The following is a 12506-nucleotide window of genomic DNA, read 5'->3' as shown; positions in this document are numbered from 1 at the left end:
CTCGCCTCCTCGCGTTGTGGCGGTGAATTATTTCGCGGCGCAAAGATCCTCGATGCAGATCCACAAATCAAAAACGACAGCGACAAGGCGACGGCGGCAGTGAGTCGATCCAGACCTAAACTTCGACGTTAAATAGAGTTTTAGGAGAACTGCAGAAAAACATGGCTTTGACGCTCCCTGTATGAGATTGCGATTTTCGGTCCAAAACTTTCAGTCGTTCAGCCCTAGTTTGAATGATTCTGAATTATTGCGTCGCCTACATTTCCAAAGCTCAAAATGCTCTGTTCCACCTTGTGATGTCACATAGTGTTAGTTAACAGCTAAGTTTGTTCGGTAGAGATTGGCAATTCCAGAGCTGAAATCACCCAAATGATTCCTGTATTACATGACATCACAAGGTGGAACAGGGTGTTTTCTGTTTGAAGAAGAACTCAGCCTAAATAAGCAGCATGTGAATGAAACAATACACAACTCCAGGTCTGTTTTTGTGAGGAACATTATAACACAGATCAGAAAATATTGTAATACGGGCCTTTTAAAATGATCTACTTCTGTTTTACACATTTTTAAGACGGTGAAATTTCGTTATAGTTCCTTAACCAAATGGGGGTCAGCCTTATCATCAGAAGATCCTGTAGTCAGAAAATCCATGTTCAGGTAGTGTTACAAATTGTTACAAATGAAATTGTATTTCAAGTTTTAAATATTTTAAAAAGTAAATATTAAAAGTAATAAATATATTAAACCCTTAAAATACAGCAAAAATGTTTGAAGAAATCATGATTTGGGTAGAAATGGCTGTCTTAAGTGTAACAGAGTTAATAATTGTCTGATTTTCAGGCAACAACTTGCAAAATGTTCAGTCATTCGAGCTCTACAACCTTCATTTCAATTTTATTTCAAATCTTTTTCTTTTAATATAGCATTGGTAAGTTTGTAAACCAACAAATTAAGTAATGCTGGCCTTAATGCTGTTATGCATGATTATGTGTTTTCCTGTCAATATCTCAAAGAATTTTGATGTTGCAGCCATTTTATACATCCAAAAGTTTACTAATTCTTCCCTGATATCCAGGGATTATTCCTTGTTGCTTTCATCAAATATACATTCAATTGTTCAAGAGATATGTTGCTGACAAACCAATAGAAGAGGTAATGATTTTCTGACTAGGGGGCCTTCTGATCATAAGGGTGTAACCAAAAAAATGTGGTTATTAAGCCTGATTCTTAAAAAGATATATTTGTCTATTATGAATTATTATAAAGACTTAGTTTGTGCTTAATTAAGGCTTTTAAAAGTCCCACTGAAACCTTAACTTCCTCTTAACTCCATTCCACATTATGCCGACATTGTGCATATTCCTTATTATGCATGATTATTTACCCCTCGCTTCCATAATGTCTCTCGCCGCGTGCGCCGTTTCACTTAGCGCGGTTGCCATGGAAACGGTTTTAACTGCACGAGGTCGTCAGATTCCAGCCGGGCGAGTGAGCGAGCGATGGAGTGAGAGATGGAGAGAGTGGAGAGGGAGAAAGAGAAAGAGAGAGGAGGGGAGGGGGGGTCTGCATGTAGAGTGGATCCACGTCCGGGAACATTATGCATCGCCGCTGCTTAAAAAATAAAATGGAAATGACATTTAAATTTGTTCTTGTACCTGAGGAAATTATGGGTTTTGGCAATTTAATGGTCTGCAATTATTTTTGTTTACTTTTTGAAATAAAACATACATTAATTATTGTTCTGAGAGGATCGTTTGGGGAACAGATGAGCCCTTTAAATCTATAGAGAATTAATGACAGACCGCAAACTGTGATGTCGGACTAAACCAGGACTAAACCAGGACTAAAACAGGACTGAACCAGGACTAAACCAGGACTAAACCAGGACTAAACCAGGACTGAACCAGGACTGAACCAGGACTAAAACAGGACTAAATCAGGACTAAAACAGAACTAAAACAGGACTAGATCAGGACTAAACCAGGACTGAACCAGGACTGAACCAGGACTAAACCAGAACTAAACCAGGACGAAACCAGGACTAAAACAGAACTAAAACAGGACTAGATCAGGACTAAAACAGAACTAAACTGATCTCAGTCTCGGTCTCAGTCCTGGTCTGGTCCTGGTCACAGTCCGAGTCTGGTCCTGGTCTCAGTCCCGGTCTGGTGCTGGTCTGGTCCCGGTCTCAGTCCTGGCCTGGTCCGGTCCTGGTCTCAGTCCCGGTCTGAGTCCGGGTTCTGGTCTGGTTTCGGTTTGGTCTTGGTCTGGTACCGGTCTCAGTCTTGGTCTGGTCTCAGTCTGGTCCAAGTCTCAGTCCTGGTCTGCTCCCGGTCTCGGTCCTACTCTGGTCTCGGTCTCGGTCTCATTCCTGGTCTGGTCCAGTTCTCAGTCCTGGTCCTGGTCCCGGGCTCAGTCCTGGTCTGGTCCCGGTCTCAGTCCCGGTCCTGGTCTGGTCCCAGTCTAAGGCCTGGCCTCAGTCCAGGTCTGGTCCAGGTCTCAGTCCTGATCACCCCACAGTTTACGCAAGCGCACCTCCAGACCCATCCTGACTCGTCCTGGTTTAGATCTGTGTTCATCCTAGTTCAGTCCTGGTTCAGTCCTGTTTTGGTTCTGGTTCAGTCCATGTGCAGTGCAAAAGTTCGGCATCTCAGTTTAAGTCACAGAAACGAGAAACGGCTGTTATCTATTTTTTTCATTATTCATTTAAACACAAACTCGATTGAAAACTGAAAAAAAACGAATCGTTATGTGTTTTTTCATTTTGGTTTTGGAGACAAATAATGAAGAAAATAGTTGTTTTTTATTTTCATATTTTTGCTTTTATTCTGTAAAAGGAATAAACAAATGACACACGTTGTATTTATCTCCCCATTCTCTACTAAACAATATAATTTCAAACTTGATTTCGATACTAAGGAATAGACTTGATATTCGATACTCGATGCTTGTTCTGATACAGCTCAAGATCATTCTAAAGCTATTCAGGAAAGGTTCATTTCTGTCCTGTGAATGTGATTTTTTTAGTATCGATACATGCTCAAATGAGTATCTAGTTTCGATATCAGTTTTAGTATCAATTAGTATCTGATTTGCGATAATTTTGACATCCCCAGCCTAATATTCATAAACCAACGTATCAATATTCACTGCTTTTTCTACTTTATATAATCAAATTTACACTGCATGAGCGACCACCACCAATCCCTCAAGTTTAGTGAAGTGTCTTGCCCAAGGACACAGCTCCAAAACGGGCAGGGTATTAACTCATAACAGCTATTAAACGAGTCAAGTGCCTTCTTCCTGTTACTGCCTCAAGGTGAATAAAAGTGATCTCATTTACGCAGCTTCGGTTCAGGATGTACCCAGCCTAAAACTGCAGTCATCTGTGAACGGAGCAAAAAGAACGTCACATGTGATTCATAATATCGATCAGTTTAAAATCATATTATCATAAGTTTAAAATGCTCTCCTTCAAATCTTGATCATCGTTAATCGTTACTAGTCATTTAAGTGGACTATTCAGACTCTAAAACACAAACAAAACAGTCAGTGGCATTATTAAACTTCCTATATTATGTAAAATTGACTCTTGTGAGCTTTAATGTTAGAATGTTATTACTGCGGACGGGCATTAGTCGACTAAACGATAAATGATCATTAAGAATTTCGTCAATCACGTTCATTTTTAATCGACAAACTGAATGTAGGTTGCTGTGCGTAGTGTAATGTAAGGAGACGAAGCTGCATCTGACACAAACACTGGAGTTGTGGCCTCACAGTCCCACGCCTCAGCTCTGGAGTGAGTGTGTTTACATGCACATCAGTGTCTCGGGTATGATCGGGTTTTTTGAGTATCACGGTTTCGTCGTGGTGCATGTAAACGCAGTATCCCGGTTACTGCAACACTAAGTCGAGTACACATGTGTCCAAAAGACAAACACTTCTCAGTCTTTTCATCACAACTGAAGCCAAAATAAATAAAGTGACCAACATAAATAAAGTGAGTGAAATGATGTGAAATAAAGATCTGCGCTAAACCTGAACACGTCTGATCTTTGAAAACATGAACCATCTCCAACACGACACACACACAAAACAGAGTCCTCATCATCATCATTAACATCCCTTTGTCACTGAGAAAAACACTCATATTCCACTGAGGCCCCGTCCACACTAGTACGTATTCGAGTTGTTTTCGTTGTGGATGCAGTGTTCGTTCACACTAATCTGATGGAAAACAGCTCCAGAGATGGAACGATCTGGTGCCGCCAGCTCCCACGAATTCATCTGAGTACAGATCTGATCTGACACTGTGTGAATGCCTGAAAACGCTGATACGCTGATGTAGGTCTATGCACCGCGAAGTAATTCACCGCCAAACACTAAGAGGCTAGAATATATGTCCGTTCATATATACGGTCTATGCGTGTGACCTGCAGACGTATAATCTCTGGAAAGTTTAACATGAACCATCTCCAACACGACAGAAACACAGAACAGACTCACCATCAGAAGAACACCCCTCTGTCACAGAAAGAACACTCATAATCCACTGAGTCGTGTCCTTTAGTTCAACAGAAGCTGAACCGCATCAGCGCACAAGGAAAGAGCAGTTTTTTTTTCGCGCTTATAGTTTATGCAAATGAGTCATGTGGTTTTAATTTTCATTTCTGTAAAACGTAAACAAATGTGTCAAAGCTGCATTAAACACATTATAATGTCAAACGGGCTGATGTGGCTCTATAGTGGTTATAGTTTCTATGTTGTAAAGTTTTTATTTATTACTACTTATACTAGATTAGTAATAGTAATAATAATGATGAAAATTTTAATATAAGTAAGTAAGTAAGTCTTTATTTATATAGCACCTTTCACGGATAAAAAAATCACAAAATGCTTTACCGAGCAATAAACAACAACAATATAACAACAATATAAAAACCTTTATAATCGTTCGAAATCGATTTAAAAAATGTTATCGAATGCCCATCCCTAGTTGTTCCGTCCTCAAAAACAGACCTGGAGTTGTGTTTTGTTTCATTCACATGTTTGAGTAACTCTTTATTATTAGTCTGTCTACATCTCCAAAACTCAAAATGCTCTGTTGCACCTTATGATGTCATAACATGTTAGTTTTCACGTTAACAGCTACTTTTTTTTTTTTTTTTACCTTTTGTTTAATAGAGACTGTAAATTAAAAATCATCCCATTGATCTAATAAAAATGAATAGTTTAAAGACATAGTGGAGCACTTCCTGTATCACAAGGCAGAACAGAGTGTTTTCTGTTTGAGAGAAGAACTCTAAATCTAAATCTGCAGGGTTTGTGAGTTAAACATGTATGAATGAAACAAAACACAACTCCAGGTCTGTTTTTGACGAGGAAATTTGTGAATATTCTCTATGTAGTCACCATATTTCAGCCTGTATTTGGTCAAAATCTATTCAAAAGTCTCAAAGGTGTACAATTGCTCTAATAACACAACAACACATTGGATGTACGCTCCTACCATCCTGAATGATCCTGAAATATACAGTAGACGGGGTTAGGCCTGGTTAAAACTCAGATGGGAGACAGCACTGGGAGTACTAAGAGTCACAGTGGGATGTTTATTTTTTTAATTGTGATATTAGAGAGAGAACAAACAGTAAAAGACAATAAGAATGGCTTATGTGGTTCTTATATGGATGTGTGAGTGTTTCTGTGTGTATGACTATAAGTAATAAAACAGAAGAGATGTCAGAGCGTAAGGGCGGAAGGGAAAACAAAACAAAGAATTAAAAATAAGAAAAAATAATTATTCTTGTACTTAATTACTTCATTTGTGTTCTTTCTTTCCCTGTTCATTCTCCTTCGTCTCCTCTCCTTTCATTACCCCTTTGTTCCTTTGTTAATTATTTACTATTTACTCATTTATTCATTACGTTTTCCCTTTTTTTTTTTTTTTTTTAATCTTTTTGTCTGCCAGATAGTGTAATATTTGTGCATGTGTGTTTCTTACTGATCAAACTAATTCCTTTTTGGGATTAATAAAGTTGTCTCAGTGTGAGTCTGTAATATCTCCTGTACACTTTAACCTTCAAAATTGCAAGAAAACAAAACAGAATTAATGTGTTCTTCCAAAAAAGGAAACAAATTGATTCCTGAAAGCAGCATTTTACAAAGCTCTATCTCTGACTAAACCCATGCAGTCTTATGGAGGATTATTTTCTCCACTGAAGGTCTCAGGTCTGTAGAATTTCCTGTGTTTTTTTTTTTTTTTTTTTGTGTGGTCCACGAGGCTTAAACCAGCGTCCACACCTCAAATATTTATCACGTCTAATTTGGGATGATTATGTAACTAAATGTGCGATCCATTTATAACTCACACTAATGTCTGCTGTAAAGAAGATTTGGAAAACGTAACGTAATGTAAACGTAATGTGTACTACTGTGATTAGTCGTGATTTGGACTCGAGTCAGATTTGAGCCACTGTTTGTAGGACTTGAGACTTGAACTTGATAAAATGGACAAAGATTTGGGCCTTGACTTGGACTTGAAGGTCAGTGACTTAAGAAAATTTGATGCTTCTCCTAAAAAGTATGTTTTTAGGTGCTTCATTTTACAAGAACAAACTGAAACATGTCCCTCCCCCTTCTCTGTTTATTACTTTGGATGTAATTGAAGTACTGTGATATGGTATCCTAAAATATTACAGTAATATACAGTACAATAAAGTAAAAAGGGGAGCTACATAGAACATGATCCTTCCATTTCAGTGCACACAATTTGACAAAATGACTGTTATTTAGCACTTTAAATCTTAATTCTTTCTATTCTGACCGTAATAATTCACAGATCTTATCAAGACATTTAAACAGGAAAAAACTGTATTTCTACAATTCTTATATAAATCCTCATATATAAATACACTAGGGATGGGCATGATTAGTCGATTAATCGATAATTGATCATTAAGAATTTCGTCAGTTATGTTCATTTTTAATCGACAAACCGAATGTAGGTTGCTGTGCGTAGGGTGACCAAACGTCCGTTTTACCACGGACGTGTCCCCGGACACGTTTTTTTTTTTTTTTTTTTTTTTTTTATAAACTGATGCAAATGTCCAGGTTTTCATGATCTTTCATTGGGTCATTAAACTGAGTGTCTCTCGTAGCTCTCTCAGCACTCAGGAGCGAGCACACACAAACAGTCAGTCAGCCTGCAACGTGCCAAAACGCAAATGCGCATTTAATGATGACTTGTACAAGAAATTCCACGCTTTCCATCCCGGTCGAAAAAAGTGGGAGGTCGTGTGCACAATGTACAAAGCAGCACATATGTTTCGGTGTCCAGTGGGGGGTGCCAGGGACCTCAAAACTCACCAGGACACTGAAAAACATGAAAAAGCTTTGCCAGGTGAGTAGCTCAATGTCGATGACGAGTCCCCACCTCCCACCCCCCGTACGCTGTCCTGGTTTTGACAAACGCAAATATGGTCACCCCATAGCTCAAAAAATAACTTGGAAACATATAAAAAACGTATAAAAACAGGGACTCTGGCTGTGAGCGGGGTCGTCTCTCCGCAGATCTGACCTGTAACTTGGTCTGGTTTGATCTCCATAACAGTAAAAAGGTTTAATGCCGTACTGTGAAACATTCCAGACAAAGCAATAACAATAACGTCTCCATTAAGAAAAGCATTTGGCGCACACTCCACCAAAAAAAGTTGCAGAATGCAACTTTAACATGCACAAAACATACATTATAGCTGCATTGCCATAAAATGTCATCATATCACTTATTAAATTATGAGTATTGTTAGTCATATATTATTTATTACACTGAATAACCCTGCAAATCCCAGCTTATATTATGTATTTTCTCCATTGACTGTAAATTATTTTGGAAGATTTCTTCAGCTGACATTATTTTAGCCTCTTCAGTGCATTTATTTTTGGTTAAATTAGTCAGAATGGAATAAAAATACAAACTGTTATATATTATTGATTCCTGTTAACAGTCATAACACAATTTCCCCGTCGACGTTCACTTCCTGTTTACCTCGGTTCATCTGATGTTTACGGAGAAAGAGCTCCTCCTGTGTGATGGTCGAACACACCAGGCCAGAGTCGTGCCATTACGTCTAAATGGAGATGTGAAGTGCACGTTAATAGAACAACACGCCTATTAGCTCGAAATATATTAGTATATGTGAGTGGATGCTACATGCTCAGAAGTACTAGTACACGGTCTGTGTACTGCAGTGCTGTTTATCTAATAAAAAAATAAATAAAAAAATGTACTAATGTATTACTTTAATAGAATTATCATAACTACCACTACTACTAATACTAGGCTACTATTACTACGACTACTACTACTATGAAGAGTACTACTACTTCCACTACTACAACTAGTACTACAACTAGTAATCTTACTACTAATACTACTACTATGAAGACTACTTTTACTACTTCTACTACTACTACTACTTCCACTGCTACTACCACTACTACTACAATTAATACTCCTACTACTAATACTACTATGACTACTATTTCTACTTTTACTACTATTACTACTTCCACTACTACCACTAGTACTACGACTAATAATCTTACTACTAATACTACTACTACTACTACTACTATGACTACTATTACTACCAAGCCTACTACTACGACAACTACTATTACTACTTCTACTTCTACTACTACTACTACTACTACCACTGCTACTACGACTAATGCTCCTACTACTACTACGAAGACAACTAAGACCACTATTACTACCAAGACTACTACTACAACTACTACTACTATTACTACTACTACTACTACTTCCAATACTACCACTAGTACTATAACTAATAATCCTACTACTAATACTACTACTATGAAGACTACTATGACTACTATTACTACCAAAACTACTCCTACTATTCCTCCTTCTCCTACTACTACTACTACTACTACTACTTCCAATACTACCACTAGTACTATAACTAATAATCCTACTACTAATACTACTACTATGAAGACTACTATGACTACTACTACTACTACTACTACTACTATTATTACTACTACTGCTGCTTCTGCTACTGCTACTACTACTACAACTGCTACTACTTTTTGATATAATTGCTACCACTTTTTTCTCATCTAAAAAATGAATATGGAACTCTGACTCCATTTCACTTTGTATTCAGAAAACGTCGTCCCTCTCTTTGTAACTGCTGCTGTCGGGCTCCTCTTTTTGGTCTTCAAATGTTCATATTAACCCGCTCTACATGCTCCTGGTGTTTTTGTCCATAAATATTCCAATTCCTAATATAGAACTCGTCTCCAAATTCGCTCTTATAACTGCAAGCCTCGATGAGCTTCATTTGACTGGAGCCAAACGCTATGGGTGACACTTTTTTGTTGATGCTAAAACTTACAAGTCAGATCTGTGGACCATGCACACACAGACAGCAAGAATGCATGTTTTTCGGGGTATTTTTGAGCAATAAAAATCCAAAATGGGTACGTTTAATGCTATACTGTGGAACATTCAGGCAATACAATGGTAAATACAGTACATAATGCAGCTTCACGCAAATTAAAGTAACTAATAACCTTTCTTCTTTGTATTTTCTATGTATCCACAGCCTTATTTAGCTGCCAAAGTCACACTAATTAGTTAATCAGCGGGTTTACTCTCCTCACATGCAGAGGTTGTGTGCAGACAGCCGGCAATCAGTCTTGTCCATTGAAAAGCATCATTCAATCAAAGGCTTTTTACTGTTTAAGCAGCGCCCTCCCTCGCATAGACGTAAAGCTTTTAGTGCACACACTGTTACTCCAGACGGGCAGTAACAGTGTGGATTAGGTTATGGACAGATCAACGCCACGTTCAGGCCTCACCTCAGATACCCTACAAAGTGAAGAATTGATCATGTTGTTGCTTTAGAGGGAGGAGATAGAATGAAAAATTGATGTTGCTGTAGTTGTTCTTGTGAAATGCAAAATTAGATTGTCTAGTACACTGTCTATTATTTACAATTACCCAAAAAAGAGACAAGAAAGGGTAGCGTATTCTTAGAAACAACGGTACAGACTTATATTTCTGCACTGTGGTTTTAAAGCCTTATATTAGACAAATTTGACTCTTGTGAGCTTTTAGTCGTGTTAAAATGTTGTTACGTCATCAAAAACAGACCTGGAGTTGTGTTTTGTTTCATTCACGTTTGTGTAACACTTCATTATTAGTCTGTCTACATTTCCAAACCTCAAAATGCTCCGTTCCGCCTTCTGATGTCATGAAGAAGTAGTTAAAACTTTCCTAATTCAAGTAATCTTAAAGGTGCACTGTGTAACTTGTTTGCTGGAGGGTCCGTCACCTGCTTGTCTCCTTGAAGATGTGCCTAGAATATTCCACAGTACGGCCATAAATTTACGAAACTCTGTGGAGATTTGCAAGACAGATTACAGGTTAGATTTGTGGATGTTTTTGAATAGATTTTGAGCAATAAATAACACCTGTAGCTGAATAAATGCAAGACAGATTAGTTTAATTAGCCAGACTGGTGCCACCTAGTGCCTCCGCTAAATTTCATTTCTCTTCAGCGACTAGATCAGGAATCAAAATACACTAGACGGTTTGCAAGAACCCCAGAAGTGTGAGTCTGGGCACCAGCCAGTCAGCGAACAGCCATATATTCTGTGTTGGCAACGATTCCTGAGATCGAGGATTTAAACCTGTAACAAAGAGAATGTTTGGTGAATTTTATCAAGGGGGTGTGAGGGTTTCTTTCTGCCTCTCCTACCCCTCCTTTCCCTGCTCCCTCTTCCCTTCTCTCACCTTATTTGGCTTTTCCTGGGCGGGTCCCCAATTCATCTCACCTGCTGAGCTCCACTCCTGATCCTCGTCAAGTAATCATCTCCTGCAATAAAAGACCTGCTGACCTGCTCTCCAGTGCCAGATCGTTTCGTCAACCAAGTGGTGAACAGCTCAGGCTTTTTGTGTTTTTGAGCTTTTTTGAAGACTTTTGACTCTTACCTGTTCCTTTTTATTCTTTCCCCAGTTCTTCCGTTTTGGAGCCAGCCTCTTCCCGTTACCATCAGTTTCTGTAAGCCTCCGGTCAGCCTCCATCTCCGCAGACCTCCCATCTGCAGCCAACCCAGACCCGTCCTGTGTCCCCTGGAATCTATCCTCCTGCCAAGACTATTTTGTGAATAAAATACTTTTTTTCCCCTCTGCATATTTGGGTCCGACCAGTGATTCTTTAACAGGGGGAAGATGTTATTGCGGTGCATTACATACGTCACAACTAGAGATGCGCGGATTGCGGTTACAACCGCGGTATCCGTGGTTAATCTGCGGGTCGGGCGGATGACGTGACGAAAAATTATATTTTAATTTAATTCGGGCGGGTGGCGGTTTAACTACAAAAAAAAAAAAAAGTTATTGTTAGTATTGTTACCTACATCTGAAAAGACGAGTCTCATTGTCTGTGCTTGTAGTATGTGTACGTCATGTCCTTAATTAGCCCATTTGACCTCGTTTTAATGTTCTGAAGGTTAAGGTTGTGTCGGGTTATTGATGCCTAAGGTTTACGAGGCACATATTATATGCAGTTTATTTTATTATTTCTAATTTATTTCAGCTGTTTGCCAACACGTAAGTGGCTATAGGGCCATATTTATTTAGTTATGTTTTTTTTTTTGTTTCGATATCAGATATATTTTAAGACACGCAGACATTATAGCGTAGACGACCACTCGGGTTATTTAAAACTTAAAGAAAGACCGATGGAGTGAGGCTATGACTTTGAAATAACATCGGGCAATGGCAGAATGTTCAGAATGTAACAACATCCAACACGAAGGCAAGAAGGTTCAAAAATAGCCTAGTTGGAAAACGTTGTCAGTTAATTAGCTGCGCAAGAAAACCAGGTAAGTCTGGGGTTGTTACGGACAATTAAGAATGCGAACATACACGCTGAGCGAATTTTGGAATGAATGAGCTATAGTTTGCATTTATCGAGGCTCCTTAGTTTGTTTGCTGTATGATTGTTCTAAAATCTAAAATCAATCGGCGGATGGCGGGCGGGTGCGGTTTTGAAAACCTTAGGTGCAAAATGGACAGCGGGCGGATGATGAGTTTTGTGTCGCGGTTGCGGATGAAAAAATAGCCCATCCGCGCATCTCTAGTCACAACCAAATAGCAGCGATTGGTTAAATAAAAAAGTACCTGCCTACCGTCAAGTGAACGAATCCTAATGCTGTAAGGTCAGACTGTTTTTACGAAGTGAAACCAGCTGATGAACCGGGCTGGAGTTTAATACCATACAGTGAACAATTTAAACCAAAGCATTAACATCTCCATTGAGACAAACAGGTTGCGGACCCTCTCCAGAAGTTACACAGTACACCTTTTTAGATTTTAAAGTTTTTGCAGCGTGAAAGTTACTAGAACCTTGTCTTGTCCGCTATGTATGCTTTATAATTAAACAAACAAACAAACAAAAAAACAT

General features: G+C 38.7%; 1 protein-coding gene across 1 annotated transcript in view; it reads right to left on the bottom strand.

Moving 5' to 3' along the window:
- Window positions 1-11122, bottom strand: part of aatkb (apoptosis-associated tyrosine kinase b) — an 80803-nt gene extending 69681 nt beyond the window's left edge. The window contains exon 1 of the mRNA XM_055149916.1: window positions 11030-11122. Coding sequence (XP_055005891.1) covers window positions 11030-11122 — 93 coding nt within the window. The remainder of the gene's footprint in view (window positions 1-11029) is intronic.
- Between the last annotated feature and the right edge of the window lie 1384 nt (window positions 11123-12506).

Source organism: Boleophthalmus pectinirostris, unplaced genomic scaffold (genome assembly GCF_026225935.1).
Source record: "Boleophthalmus pectinirostris isolate CB_2022bp ecotype Guang Dong unplaced genomic scaffold, ASM2622593v1 HiC_scaffold_14, whole genome shotgun sequence".
Classification (NCBI taxonomy): domain Eukaryota; kingdom Metazoa; phylum Chordata; class Actinopteri; order Gobiiformes; family Gobiidae; genus Boleophthalmus; species Boleophthalmus pectinirostris.
This window is presented reverse-complemented; position numbering and strand designations above follow the sequence as displayed.